This window comes from Acanthaster planci, linkage group LG16 (genome assembly GCF_054643075.1).
Source record: "Acanthaster planci isolate LZ-2023a linkage group LG16, COTS_SCS, whole genome shotgun sequence".
NCBI classification, from domain to species: domain Eukaryota; kingdom Metazoa; phylum Echinodermata; class Asteroidea; order Valvatida; family Acanthasteridae; genus Acanthaster; species Acanthaster planci.
Window position 1 is genome coordinate 13,370,811 of NC_141792.1, and position 15,402 is coordinate 13,386,212.

A 15,402-nucleotide genomic window follows, 5' to 3' on the forward strand; every position below is an offset into this window, starting at 1 on the left:
GGATACTTAATTAATTACGAAACTGACTCCACATTGTGGAAAGTTGTGGGTGACAGTCGATAAGTAGGTTTGTTATAGGTTTATCAGAAACACCAAACAACCGACGGGACGCATCAGAACTGGAGAAACCTAACTCAATATGAGGCGTTGCGTTATGATGACATTACTCTCAAGAGTATCCATCATTATTTACTTGTGTACCATGATGAACAACCTGGACCCATTCTTCAACAGAATACATGAACAATATATACTTCATGACAAATTTGTGTGCTTGGCGAAAAGCAGGGCTGGGAACCAGTCACAGTGAGAAAAAGCCAATTCGAAATTTCAAAAAGGGCAAAGGTCGACGCATATGGCAGCGATAAAGGACCATAGTCTTTTTATGGAATATCTACGGAGATGACAGACCCATTGATCTCCATTATAAAGAGGGCAGACCTCTCAGTGCGCGGTTAATGACCTCAGACGCACTTCATTTTAGGTATGCGCTGTTGCCGGAAGACCGACCTTGTGCAATACACACTATTTCCACGAACCAATCTTCAACACAATGCTAAACAAACTTCGTTGTATTTGTTTGAGATTCACAATTTAAGGAGATCGTGGATAGTCACGACCGTCTGTTACATTGTCCATCGTCTGTTTCGCTGTCCATTTTGGTGACAGTTAATGCTTTACATCAAATTTAAATAAGGCCTGGTAAAAACGTAACATGAAAAATAGAAAGGAGGAGGCAGGAGATTTATCTTTCGTTTTTATGTCTAGATGCCCGCCACTTCCCTAGGCGCTTGTGCAATTTACAGCCATAACCGTACGCATAAATTTGAAGACGTTTGATCTGGGGATCACACGGTCACCAAAAGAGTCTAACGTTAGAGTTTAGTGGTTCTGGCTTGCAAATATTTCCTTATCCAATTGATCAGTTGACTTTTTGCTGGTTTTAACCAATTTTCTCAAAGAAAAATTGAGGCGGGCGAAGACGCTAAATATGTTTTTAAGGCCTAAAATAACAGTCACATGGGTAACTTTTAGTCATTTACCCTTTCCTTCTAAGCTTATTCATGTTGGTAAAAATAGATTAGAACACTGTCCGTCGTTTCATTATTAAAAAATAATGCAGGTTATATCTTCGATCACTTCCTCGTGTTTATTGTTCTACAACCACGTCCATTATTTGTCCATAATGGACAGAACAGGATAAAAAAGAAAGTAAATGGAAGATAAACCACAAATCGTTGTCTTATAATCAGCCCATGTGACCAGGCTGCATATTGTGAAACCCTGTGAACCGATACCAGTATCAATTAAGGGTTGTGTTACGTCACAACCAGCAGGTCAGCGGTGGGATGATACACAGTAAACAAAGCTTAAAACTAAACTTGTACAAGTCGGACGGCGTGTACTACCCGCTGCTATCAACATTTTTTCTAACGACGTCGATACATTGCCACTTGTAATCAGTTGCAAAATTATAATATACTGTTTGGATGTTGTTTACACGTTTCACCTAATCAACTATTTGACGTTGCACTACGTGAGACAAATTGAGTCAGCGCGTCATTAAAAATGTTGCAACTCTATTGAACGCTTGTGTCACGGTGAATCAGTTTTCAAGTTTGCTGAGCGACGAGTAGAACGTGTGCCATACTTCCTGGAGGGTGAAATAATGGGATGTAAGCATTCTCACACAGTACACGTACGTAGATATTCACTGATACCGTTTCTACCGATTCATTCGTATTGTTCGTCTAAGAGGAGCGATATGTCTTCGTTTCTGCCAGTCTTTATCTGGCGTATGCTTGGTCTGATGGTGTTGCTGGTGTCGATATGCCACACTCAAGATATCGGCGATCCTGGACATCGCGTGATGACCTTAACACCCGAGCAGCGTGGCTCGGTGGGTCACACTGCAGGCAGTGGTAGGTCACTTCCCTGCGTGCCTGACTATGATTACTGCCTGTGTGATGATGTGCATTATCGGAACCCAAACACTACCGTCTACATGAAGGTACAGTGCAACGTTGTTGGAGTCGATTTCGATTATTTAATGGAGGCTATCCCACCAGCAAAACTGATCCACCTCACGTGTCCTTTTGACAGAAGTGGTCACAATTTGACCGCTGAAACACTTGCTAAGCACGCCAATAGTCTCCAACGTCTTCAGCTGACCTTCTGCTCCTTGGAGGAAATCGACGTTGATACATTTTCAACAACAACTTCTTTGCGGATGGTTGACATCTTCTACGCTTCTCTGAGACCAAAAAATTTGCCAGCTTTTGGGGAAATTACGAATTATATCGGGAACAGAACAGTCACCATCCACTTACAAACTAATAAACTTACTACCTTGCCCGGATTTGCATTTGGAAGGGAGTGCAACAAGAACATTAGCAGTCTCTCTCTGAATTCCAACAATATGGAAACGGTAGCTCCAAGAGCGTTTTGGGGGTTAAGTAAAATGAAAGGATTGTATCTGAACAACAATGACATTTCTGTCGTGCATAACGAAACGTTTGAGGGATGCCACAGCTTGGAAAAACTCGATCTTCACCAGAACAATATCACTGTGGTCGAAGAGGGCGCCTTTGCTCCTCTGTCCTCTCTTCGAGTGTTGGACTTGCAAAGTAATCGCCTTCGATCCCTCGACGCAGGTGCATTCCGTGGGATGGGTCTCCTACAGTTCTTGAATCTCAGTTACAACAGTCTTGGCAGTTTGCCAGATGGAATCTTTGATGATCTTACGTCACTGAAGGAGCTTCACCTGGAGTGTAACTCCCTCCTTGCGTTTGATTCTAGAGCCGTCGGGTCACCTCTGGGCCACTTGGCCTTCTTTAACATCTCTCATAATTCACTTCGTGACGTCAAACCACACCTGCTGCAGACGAAGATGAGGAAACTCGTCCGCGTGGACTTCTCCTTCAATAATCTGCGCATGCTCCGCGCGGGCGCAGTCTATAACTTACCGTTGCTACAAGAAATTAATTTTCGCAACAATTCCCTGTCACAGTTGGAATGGCTTGCATTCGCGTTTACTCCCAAACTTATCTTGGTTGACTTTCGGTTTAATGATTTCAGCTTAGTGCCGGAAAAATTTATTGACTACTTTATTGTGGAGGTGCAACGAGAGACAATACGTACGTTTGCAAGCGGAAATCCTTTCTCGTGTGGCTGTCTTTTATCTCTCTGGCTTAAACAGAACGCTAAAAACTTGGGACCCGTGGAGCTGGTCGACATCGAAGAATTCGTGTGTGAAGCGCCCTCATTTGTCAAAGGGAAACATTTCATGCAAGTAGAGAAGGAATCATTTTGGTGTCCGCTTGAATCCTGTGTCATCGAAGGGTGTCATTGTTTCAACCGAACAATTGACAACGCGCCTATTATAATATGCTCCGAAGAGGTCGCCATGGCTGACTTTGGAGAACTGCCCGTTACTATGGTTACATTTGAGTGTCTAGGTTGCTTAGTTAATACGGGTATCTCGTCCATCCCCTCTGACAGTTTCGCAGGCCTCTCTCACCTAGAGAGCCTCAAGTTGATTGGAAACAATCTTACTTTTATAATTCAGGGAACCTTTTCTGACTTATCAAGCCTTCAGTTGCTGTCTTTGGGAAATAATCAGCTGTACGAAATCGACAGCGATGAGATGAAATCATTGGTGTTGTTGAAAACAGTTGATTTTCACGGCAACAGGTTGCATCACGTGGGACCAGATGTCTTTGCGTCCAGCCGAGGCTTACAAAGCATTGATTTGAGCGACAATAATCTAGCCGGCCTGCCCGAGGGTCTGTTTAACACAACGGATAATTTGCAATTACTGCGTCTCTATGGTAACCCACTTGTTTGCAATTGTTCTTTGCTCTGGCTTAAGCACTGGATTCAGCTGAACTTTCGTATCGTTGAGCAACTAGAACACGTGCTTTGTGTTACCAACGAAACGGACCTTTGGACACCAGTTGTGCAAGTCCCTGATGAAGACTTTGGTTGCACGAACAGCAGTGACGTCATCACCAAAGTTGTTCTTAAGAGCAACGTTATTGCGCTCTCCGTAACCTCTTCCGTTGTGTTTGTTTTCTTTGTGGTTACTCTTGTTGCGGTAAGATATCGATTTACCATAAGGGTTCTCCTGTACACTCGTTTGGGATTTCACTGGTTTCACAGCCTAGAGGATGAGAACGAGGATGAGTTTATATACGATTCCTACCTTGCTTACAGCGACGAAAACATTAAAGAAGCGATCAACGTTATAGGTCCACGGTTGGAAGAGAGAGCGCCCCCGTACACCCTGTGTCTACGCCACCGCGATTTCCCGGTTGGGGATTCCGTGGCAACTACCATCGTGGAGTCAATAAATACGAGCAAACGAACAATACTACTCCTCAGCCCAAGCTTTCTGGAGAACGAGTGGCGTTCGTTGGAATTTCAAGCAGCACATGCGCAGACGCTTCGGGATAAGACGAATCGTATCATCATTGTCATCGTGGAGGAGTTTTCGAAAGATATGACGGGAGAAGATTTGCGGCTTTACATGTCAGCAAGCCGCTGTCTAAAAATGACAGATCCTCTGTTTTGGGATAAACTGTATTTCGCTTTACCCAAGAAGGTTAAGGTTCAGTCAAGGAATAGCGAACAACTGTTGGCCGACCAGGAATTCGAGTTAAACGCTTAAGAAAATTTTTCATCATTGATAGGGACAATTTTGAAAACCATTTTTTTAAACTTTAGTTTAATATTTGCCTGCATTTATGTTCTGAAAAATGTTTCGTGAGTGAATTCAATCATTTATCTATCAATAAATCAAAATTTCATATCACAACGGTGGAATGTTTCACACATGTAATCTGTTGAAGATGATAAGTCAAATCTGTGGCCTTGTCACTGAAAACAGCCAATTGGACTAGCAGATTCTGCTGATGACTGCACAGATCAAACAAAGGTTCCAAACCTTGTGTCTTGGAAAGTAATTCTGTAGTTAGTTACAGTTTCGGGGAGAGTGGTTAGACTTTTTTTCACAAAAGTTCACCTGCGGTGGACAGATGTTTGTTAATACAATTCACTGTTTGTACTCTAATTTTGTTTGTTTGTTTGTTTGTTTGTTTTTTCACGTGTCTCCGGTCGCGCTGTTGAACTCTGCCGGAATGTACATGTATAGCTGCGTTCAGTCATGCGTGACTGGTGCGCCAACCTATAACACGCACTAAGCACGTCGAAGGCCGATGTAACTATAGCCTTTATAGGCCTATGCGCCATTTGACATGTCAGCTATGCTGCCATATGGTTAAGTTTGTAGCTGGAAGTGAAAGAGCGGCGGATTTCCTGTTTGTACGATCGAATTGTGAGTATAGACGCTAACATCATGTTTTTAACGATGCTCCTCTCCGTGTGAAGTGTAAAATCGACCGAGTTTGTCCGTTGATCTGATAGACTCGAGGATGTTGAAAGTGTTTTCATGGGACATCACTCTGTGTGTGTCATACGGTAGTAGCCTGCCTTTTTAACAAGCTGCATGTTTTAGTGGGAAATACGAATCTGCTTATGTAAGTACGTGTATACTTCATAATGAAAAGAACTGACAGACATTGCTGTGTATCTGCATACAAAACCAACAAATTAAACCCAAATAAACAAAAGTGAGTTAGGGAAATTTGTCAAGTGATTGATCTGATGCAGTCGATAACAATGGTTATCAGAACCATATGGTACAATGAATTCGTTCCAAGGGTGACTCTATGTAAATACATTAAACAAGTCCCAACCTTTCATCGTCTGCATAAATGCCGCAAAGTTTATTGTGATTGACAAATTCGGATCTGATTAATAAAAGTAGAAAATTTGTCGTAGTGTGGAGCGACGACATGTGAATGAACTTTGGTTCAAAAGCGTCAATAAGCCGACTTCAAGTTCCTGTTTGCTCCTGGCAATAAAAATTATGACAAACATTAGTTGTTCACTATTGAATGTAATCAGTCTCTCAAAAATCTCCAATGAACAGAGTTGTAATGACTCGAGTCAACTTGGACTCGACTCAAGTCCGAATCGAGTCACAATTTTTGGCGACTCGACTCGACTCCCGACTGGTAAATGACTCGACTCTACTCGAGTCTCTGCGACCGAATGACTCCAATTTATTTTCTGTATGTCTTAATCAAATACCAAAAAATGACTTATGTAGTTGTGTTTTTATTCCTATTTTGTTCAAACATTTGTGACTCCAATTGACTCGAGCTTGGTATTCGGCTCGGCTTCACAGAGTGACTTCTGGACCTACAGACTCGATTCACAATATTAAATGACTTAAGTTGACTCAAGTCACCAAATTCAGTGACTCGTTACAACACTGCCAATGAATTGCATTCGCCTAAACAGATTAGGTCTAAACACCGTTCCAGTCTGCCAGGTGTTGACTCTGCGTATGTATTAGTAAGGATAACGCTTCAGTACATTTAATAAAGTGTTTCCAAGTGAACCGAGACGGTTCATAAGCTAGGAGCATATCGTGCAATAATTTCCACTGCTATGAAAAAGAATAAAACCTCATATTTCATGATTCTATGGTAGGATTATATAGCAATGATGTTCATGTACTTTGTAGTAGTAACATGCATTCTACATTTTGATTTCACAAATTGCCGATATCACTTCTATTACGGGTGATTCACAGTCTTGCGCCTCCAAGAGTTGGCAACGTGTTGGCCAATCAAGATGCCCGGAACTTGTCGACCCAATGCATGTTTGGGTCGACAGATTTCGAGCGTTGCGATTGGCCAACGCAAACTCTTGGAGGCGCACTATTGTGAAGCGCGCGTTTAGATGGTCATCGTCCTTTAGCCCTTACCTTCTCAAATCTCAAATCAAAATCAGTGGGGAGGTCTTGAGAGGACTGTTACATTGACGAAGGAACTGATTTCATGCAAAACGAGTGATGCCCCTTGAAGTTTATGTACAAAAAGACAGTGCCATTTTGTTTGTCGTGCCTGTAAGATGGATTATGGGAAATTCAGAGCCCGTTGAGCACAAACACTTGGAAAGTTTTATGTTTAATTGATGGTGGCTATGGACGCCATCGTACTTTTCGTTGTACGACCTAAACCGTAAACGTATTTCTGCAACCTGTTGTTCCCAAGCCAAGGATGCCTTTTGCCCTTCGCTTTATGCCATGTATTCGTCAGAGACGGCTTCATGGCTAATTCTTTTTCATCTAAAGCAAGAGAATGACAAAGAAAACCTGGTATCCAAGGCCGCCTCAGGTTGGCTCAGCTCTGACCCACAGTCTTTAATACTCACGCAAAATGAATTGAGGACTGTCGTGTGTTCGTTTTGTATGCTCTTTGAAAAGTTGTGAACTTAATATTGCGCTTCTTTGATGCCCACATAAACATAACAGGCTTAGTGGCTTGGCTTGAGGGTTAAGGCTTTACCGGATGAAACAGGTTTAATGAGGGTGTAAGGAAGAGAAACAGTGAAACCACATCCACACCAGACACTGTTGGAAAAGGGGACGAACATTTCTATTGAAAGTGTTTTTTCCCAAAACAGTTCTGTCCCCAGGAATAAAAATTCTAATAAAATGTTAATAAACATCGAAAGAGCTTCATGACACACACGTTAAGTCTTCAAATTGTGTTTGCATATACATTACACAAACGTAATAAAGAGACGTTTTGTACCCGTTACTTTTATAAGTTGTTTTGAAAGTGCTGCATTTATGCGGGTTGCAATTTAAACCTAATTAGCGTTGATCGTAACAGCAGAAAGTCAATCCTTGAATCAAAAATTCGCAGAGCTCGACACTTGATGATGACTTGAAAACCATATGTTGACAAACGCGTCCTGCCTGGAGAACGGCGACTTCAGCACGCATCTTCATAGACAGCATGAATGCTCACAATCATACATGTTCATAATGTAGACAGACTGCATATCACGTGTATGGTGTTTCACCCAGCAGTATGCTTTTCACTTGTAAGCACTGACGGGCGATGATAGTTTAGTATAATACTTTGGACTGTGTTTTTATTGCTGCATATTCATCTCCAATACCCGCAGTTATATAAACCAAATTATGGCAAAGAGGATGTACTGTCGATATGCATGGAAATATCCTACACTTTACCTGCAATATCCACACTTCAACAGTGGTACTTTCAAGAAACGAGTAATTACAAACCCCCTTTTAAACTGTCGTTATAACGACCGAATATTTTACAACCACGCTCGTCTACATATAGTCTCAATGCTGTAGAAACTACGAGCCCCAACATCAAAAGCCTATACCATCTACCAACGAATTACATGTTCATCAGTTAGCAGAAAGCGTATTGGTGCCACCTCGCCTCCACAGGCCCGATGTGTAAGGAAGCCATTTTGATCATGTTCTTGGAATCTGTCTTCTTCAATGTAATGTGTCAAATGGGGATGGTGCCAGACTATTTTGGGTTCCATGCCTCACTTTCTTTTTTGATGGACGATCACATGCATTTCCAAGATCCTGTGGTCCGTTCGCTTATAGATTATTCCTGATTCTGTGGCATATGACGATGAAATTTTTGCCAGAAAATAATTTGCCACGTTTAGCGCTTCGCACTGCACTTCAAAAATAATAAAGGATAAAATTTTAGACTACTAGATTATTAGACTGCTAACAATTTAAACTAATTACAAGATTTTTCACCATTTTGCTTTCCCAGGTAAATGTTGCATCATGGGAGATATTTTGTGAAGTGTCATTTCACCAGACTCTGACCTGAACATCGAGCTGTTTCGGAAGATACTTATCATCTAGAATACCAGCGAAAATGGCGTTTTGTTGCAGTGCATTGAAAAGTGTGTGTCGCTTGAAGACTATTGACGTCAACTCTACCGAATCCCAATTCAAACGATGTCTGACAACCGTAGATTTGACTATTCTGGGTATGGGGACGATGATGGGATCAGGGTTGTATGTACTTACTGGCGTCGTTGCCAAGGAAACCGCTGGTCCTGCTGTCATTTTGTCCTACCTCATTGCAGCCATTGTGTCAATCATGGCGGCGATGTGTTACGCGGAGTTTGGCTCTCGCGTACCAGTGACAGGATCTGCTTATACGTATACGTATGTCACGATTGGCGAGCTGTGGGCCTTTGTGATTGGCTGGAACTTGGTACTCGAATACGTTGTGGGCGGGGCTGCAGTTGCGCGTTCCTTTAGCGGCTATTTGGACGAAATGATTGGCTATCGTTTGAGCAACTTCACGAAGAATGTTATCTTTGGAGGTCATGCAATACACATACAGTATTTTGCAGAATATCCCGATCTTTTCTCCGGAATTTTACTGGTGTTTGTGTTACTCTTCGTTATTCTGGGCGCTAAAGTATCAGCAAGATGCCTAAATGTCATGGTAACAGTCAACCTTTCCGTGGTTGTCTTTGTGTTTGTTTCCGGTACTTTCTTGGGTGATTTGAGGAACTGGAGCGATTTTCTGCCGTTCGGTTTCGCTGGGGCGTTCTCAGGAGCAGCTAGCTGTTTCTTTGCTTTCACCGGATTCGACACCATTGCACTGTCAAGCGAGGAGGCGCTTGATCATGAGAAGGGTGTGCCTCGCGCCACGGGCCTTTCTATCGTGTTTGCCGGTCTGTCTTACGTCGCAGTCTCAGTCTCATTGACGCTTACGATGCCTTACTACGAGATACACGAGGAGGCTGCGTTTTCTTACGCATTGGCACTCCATGGGTTGGTTTGGGCTAAATATGTCGTAGGATTGGGCGCTTTGTGTGGTATGTTTACATCCCTCCTTGGTACACTGTTCTCGTTACCTCGCTCCGTATATGCAATGGCTAACGATGGTCTTCTATTCGCTTTCCTGGCGAAAGTTTCTGAGCGAACTCGAGTTCCGGTGGTAGCAGCGGTGTTATTTGGTCTCCTTTCAGCCATTTTAGCTGTTGTGTTTGACTTGGCTGCCTTGGTAGAGTTCATGTCCATAGGCGTACTGATGGCTTATGCAATTGTTGCTGGTGCAGTGATTGTGCTGAGGTACAAGCCTTCCCATGGCTTAAAGAGCTCAAGAGCTAGCTCGGTCGAGCCTGCCATGCCTCTAAGCGACAGTGATGGCGAAGAGAAAGGGATGGTTGCTCCTGAAGAAGCTAACACAGACGGGGAACTTCTCGATGTACTGGAAGCAGAGGGAAGCTTGAAGCGACACTTTAGGTTTCTGACATTTCTTGCCGACCGTGAGCCGGGCGAGGTAGTGTGCGTCTGTCTGTTTCTAACAGTCATCTTACAGACGTCAGTAGTGGTGTTTGGTGTGGTGGCATGGGAGTCAATCGAGGCTGGAGAATGGTGGGCAGCACTCTCAATGATTTTGCTTGTTACCTTGGCAATCGTCACATTTCTGCCCATACCAATGCACAATCAGACGAGGAACGGCCATGGATACAGTGTAAGAAACATAGATTTTTTGGTTTATGCTGTCTTGGATATTTAGTGAGCCTCATAAATTTCGGATGACAGCAGTCTTCGCGATGCCACTTTTGTTTTAATTGGGCTGCACTTCACTGGCGTGGCGGCTACGCAGATCCATGGACTTGCGCAGTTCCCATGACTACTAGGACTGGCAGGACTTAGCAAATAGGAATGTAGGATTATGTCGATTCCGTGTAGCAGTTTCATGAATTTGTTTCAAGTGAAAGGGTTACATTTAACAGCTTGGCGTTTTACACATTTTTTAGGTCAATTGTATGTGGGACTCTTCGATTAATTTTTTCTCCATTTTTATAAATATATTTTCCGTCGCTCCACAGGTACCCTTAGTGCCCTACCTTCCCATGGTAAGCATACTCTGTGATATCATTCTAATGGTCCTGCTCAAGCCGGTCACGTGGGTTCGATTTGCAATCTGGGCTGGACTAGGTGAGTCACATGTTAGTCTTAATACTCCACTGCGCTGCGTCTGTGCTCTAATTTGCATAATACTGTGTGATAAGCATTTGCAAGTTAAATTTGAATAAATTCTGGTACACTGAGTTCTTTAAATTAACGTGAACATAACAACTTGAATTCTCCATACTAAAACCACTGTTGCTATACCTCGCGTATACCCAGCAAGAAATGAGACCGAGGGGTACCCCCCCAACATGTCCAATCCCTATACACATTCCAGACTGTTGTTACTTAACACATCCCCCCCCAAGATGTCTGAAAGGAATTCCCCAGATTCCTGTGAGACAATGACCAACACAAAGCAGGGGGGGTCTCTCCGTCTCATACCTTGCTGCATATGTCCTTGGGATTCGGGGTAAGCATTTGCTTAGTTACACAAGAGACGCCTTGCAACAATACACTGTTCTCAATGGATAAGAACGGCACAGAGGAACCAGTCCATACCAGGGATGGTGGTCGCTATGCAAAAGCTTGCCCCGAATCACGAGGTATAGCAATCGTGTCTTTAGTCTGGGGAATTCAAATTGTTACATTTCTATGCAATCAGATAACACAGTGTACCAGATTTTATTCAACTTTAACTCGCAAGTGGCTTATTTGAGCAAGGCCGTCTTCTGAGATTGTTTCGCATGCTCACAGTTACTTCATGCTGAAGGGGGTGACCTTGCATTAATAATTCACACATCGGCATTTCATTCACTGAGGCTCCATTAGACTTGTCTTTAACATTTTCAAATTTTGTATTAAACTGAAGCTTTTGAACAAAACATCTTTACGCATCAGAACCCAGATGAGAACGTATTATTCCAGTTTCTAAATACTCCTCATCAGATCAATGTCATTATTATTCTCAGGCCTGCTGGTGTATGGGTCATACGGTTATTGCAACAGTGTCGAGGGTCGCGAAAGGAAGGCTACCAGTAATCAACCGAAATATAAGATCATCACCAACGACAATGTAACTTCGCCTCTGTCTCTGTATGGAACGATTTCGCTACAGCAGCCCAAGTCAGCAGATCAGGACACTGAAACGGAAAAAACGATCAAAACTGAATTGTAAATTAAGAGCTTGTTGTTGTGCGGCGCTCACTTGGCACTTGTTAATTAATGGCCGGATTGAAACGTGTATGCGTGGCATGCATTTTGTTTATTCATGAAACTATTCTCTTGCCGATAACGATACCAAACTCTTAGGATATGGGCAAGTAATTATAAGGGCCCAAGAATTAAACATAATCAGAGGAAAAAAAGCTCTTTTTCAAAAACCCTGCAAGGGAGTGTAATACGGTCATTCTATAACTTCAGGGTCCAAAAGTGTGACATCATTTTGTGTCTCTGTTACATCTGACCTGTGTAATTTGACTTGGAAATATTCCTGAATTTGATTTCAAACTACATTTATTTTTATTTGTTTGGAACGTTATTTGCATAAATTCATCACTCGGGGAAAAATCATATGTCAGATGTGACAGGACACAAAAATAGACCCCTAATTTATAGATTGACCCACTAGCGAAGGAAATGAAACAACAGTTATCGCCGGGTAATTTTTAAAAGCTATGACAGCTAAATTTTCTTAGAATAAGATTTGAGATTTTAAGACCATATTTGTTTATAATGGGACTTAATTATCAGTACTGAAAGACGAAGAATACAAAGACTAGGAAACCCAATTTTAAACTTGTTATAAGCAGGATGTTGTACATGTATCAACAGTACTCTTATATGGAATTCTATATCGGCCGTCGTGCGTCGGCCGCCGTGCGTCGGCCGCCGTGCGTCGGCCGTCGTGCGTCGGCCGTCGTGCGTCGGCCGACGTACGTCGGCCGTCGTCCGTGGTTTGTTTAATTTTTGTCACGCTTGCGCAGTGGTATTTTTAACTTTGACCCTTGATCGTTTCACATGTCCATATACTTGTTCGATCGATCCACCACGCCTGCCGGACTGTCATACAAGCAGTAGAACTAGAAGATGTATTCGTTTTTGCGTTTGCGCCGAGCTCCACTTGAAAGAAGAAATAATATTCTTTCATTTTTAAAGACTAACATCGGTAAAGTAAAGTGTATATGAAATAATACCAATTTTTGTTACATAAATTAACAAAATAGACGTTTGTTAGGGTAGATTGTTTTTCTCGATAACTTGGCTACTCTAGACGTAACTTTACTCGTTAACGGCCTGACGTTAGGCCTATAGCCTATGTAATATTTCTGTCTCTCCGTTCACGATATCCCACAGAACTGAAAGTAAATAATAACTTATTTACAATGTTTGATTCCTTAATAGTTTTCATAAGAGACTAACTGATTCAACATTATTTGGGGGGTGGGTATACCTATGATGAAATCTGCTGTATACTCCAAATTAGACATGACTTGAGTTACAGGTAGGCTCACAGAAGTCTTATAAGCAGTGACGTTACTTGTTAGCCCCACAAATAATGCTGATATGCTGGACTACCTGCTCTCATTGGTCTATCTATCCACCATGTCATACACACCCACAAAAACAAACATGTCATATTTTCTGAAACTTAAACCAAGTGGTAATTGCCCCCTAACAATACATTTAATAAACAGTTTGTTATCCACAGCACTGTCTAGTATTTCTGAATTTCAATGTGAAATTGAGAGGAAAAAATGGAATATCTGTATCGGTGGGCAGATTTCTTTCTAGAATTTGAAAGCAAGTCGGCACATTATTACAGTATGCAAATTAGAATTAGACTGCGGATAAGTTGGCCTGAACACTTTTGCTGAAAATGTTTTGCCCAAAAAACACTTGGTTGAATTCTCAGAAAGGCGACATTTTCTTGTCAAGGGGCAGGGGTAGCTTAGCATTATTGGCATTAATTATGGGACTAGTATATGCTTTGCAGGTGGGATTTGTACTTGTCTCATTGGGAAAAGATCCTTAGAAGTGAATGGAATCATCACATTGTCATTTGCTAAACCCCGGCTTTTGCAGGTCCTTTGCAACCCATTTGACGGGCGACGGGTGACGGAAAATGGCATGTTTGGAACTGGAAAATGGCAGAATTGGGACACAACAAAAAGCAAAAGACGACGGCCGACAGCAGATATGGAATTCATCGGTGTTCGGCTGTATAATGAATTACTTGTACATGTACATAAATTATTGCATGTATGTACACTTACGTAGGTTATTTGCGTAGCTTGCAAATACTACATAGGCTAATAGTTAATGATATGCTCAGATGCAGTGTTTGACCTGTGCACGACATTTTGTAACATCTGTTGAACATACTGGTAATTATTTCGTTGTTAAATAAACTTTAATAGCAAACTGAGTAACTATTAAAATTAATCATATGAATATCATAATGAAAGACGTGTAAATAATAATAATCGAACGCACTCAGGGTTGCGTCTGGGTTACAAAATATGCTTGTCTGTCCTTTTCCAACCAAGGTTAAAAACTGCGTATCCTTTCCCTGGGAAACCTTCTGAAACTGACACCGCTTGGTGCTATCTGAGGAAATATTTCCGTCGGCACTTTGTATTTTGGAAGGAAACTTGACGACTTGTTCACCATTTTAAAAAAAAAGGGTTTATAAATTAGAAACAAGCCAATTGCCTGTCCAAATTTGTGTTTGCTTGTCCTCAGCAGGACAGTAGCTAGATGAGACAATGAATACGCTTCGTTACTCGTGTCGTGTAAAATGGACTTCTTTATACAAGCCAAAAATGTCCGTGTAGTTTTCGGCTGTTGATAACTATTGCAATATGGAACTCTCAGTGTGTGTCCGTTATACAAAGTGGCATAATATAATTATGGTTTTGTTTTTGCTGCTTGGGAAATAATTTGACTGTACATTTTGCGTTTTAGTATAGCTGAATTTGAATGATAAATCTGAGGCTACCCTCAGAAAGGACACATCGTGCAAGCTCTCCATTACCTCAAGTATTTGGTTCGCCTCGTTCGATCATTTGCACTAAAATTGCATAAAAACTGTCCGTATCTTCGAAACAGTTCTTCAAAGTTTATTTTGGGTTTAATAATGCCCTTTTAGAATGTATGATGTACTACTTTCTTGCGAAATTAATAAAATGAAAGTTTATGTTTGTTTTAAAGGGGAAAACTACATTCCCTGCAGTCAGTGTTCCCAAAGATTGTAATGTTTTCACAAGGCATTCGCAAATACCCACAACAATATGTTGGAAATGATTTTATTCTTTATGACTGGAATGTCCTACAATCCCTATTAACATGGGCTGGTGGTTTCTTCCTCCGGCTATCTCATTGGCGGTCATAACTACATGTACTTGGGAAATTACGGCACTTCCGTTGAAGGTGTATGATTCTGGATGCAACACTTTGAAGTCGAAAGCTAGATGTATTTGTGGTCTGACCTACCAAACTTGAAATTTCTGAATTCAGTTGGTGTACCGGTTAGTAACCGTAAAACGCAAATTCTACGCAACCACGGATTTTGATGAGGGACGATGCGACCATCAAACAATATT

General features: G+C 41.8%; 2 protein-coding genes across 4 annotated transcripts; both read left to right on the top strand.

Annotated features, from left to right (window-relative positions):
* The first annotated feature begins 1,204 nt into the window (after positions 1 to 1,204).
* On the top strand, positions 1,205 to 5,071 carry LOC110979067 (protein toll-like). Its single transcript, XM_022234568.2, has one exon. The coding sequence runs from the start codon at positions 1,670 to 1,672 to the stop codon at positions 4,667 to 4,669; it is 3,000 nt and encodes a 999-aa protein (XP_022090260.2). The 5' UTR covers positions 1,205 to 1,669; the 3' UTR covers positions 4,670 to 5,071.
* Positions 5,072 to 5,190: 119 nt separating this feature from the next.
* On the top strand, positions 5,191 to 15,017 carry LOC110979068 (cationic amino acid transporter 4-like). 3 transcript variants are annotated; one of them, XM_022234569.2, is made up of 4 exons: positions 5,191 to 5,335; positions 8,688 to 10,415; positions 10,777 to 10,885; positions 11,770 to 15,017. In XM_022234569.2, the coding sequence occupies exons 2-4, from the start codon at positions 8,796 to 8,798 to the stop codon at positions 11,973 to 11,975; spliced, it is 1,935 nt and encodes a 644-aa protein (XP_022090261.2). In that variant the 5' UTR covers positions 5,191 to 5,335; positions 8,688 to 8,795; the 3' UTR covers positions 11,976 to 15,017. The 3 variants fall into 3 exon arrangements, with proteins under 3 accessions (XP_022090261.2, XP_022090262.2, XP_087003564.1); XM_022234570.2 differs by having other exon boundaries at positions 5,210 to 5,537; XM_087147438.1 differs by lacking the exon at positions 5,191 to 5,335 and adding an exon at positions 6,731 to 8,350.
* Positions 15,018 to 15,402: the final 385 nt, after the last annotated feature.

Bases quoted from the DNA above. Each gene is read 5' to 3' on its own strand.
- LOC110979067 (XM_022234568.2), top strand. From the start codon at position 1,670: ATGGGATGTAAGCATTCTCACACAGTACACGTACGTAGATATTCACTG.
- LOC110979068 (XM_022234569.2), top strand. From the start codon at position 8,796: ATGGCGTTTTGTTGCAGTGCATTGAAAAGTGTGTGTCGCTTGAAGACT. The intron at 10,416-10,776 runs GTAAGAAACATA...GTCGCTCCACAG, and splicing joins GGAACGGCCATGGATACAGT to GTACCCTTAGTGCCCTACCT. The intron at 10,886-11,769 runs GTGAGTCACATG...TATTATTCTCAG, and splicing joins TGCAATCTGGGCTGGACTAG to GCCTGCTGGTGTATGGGTCA.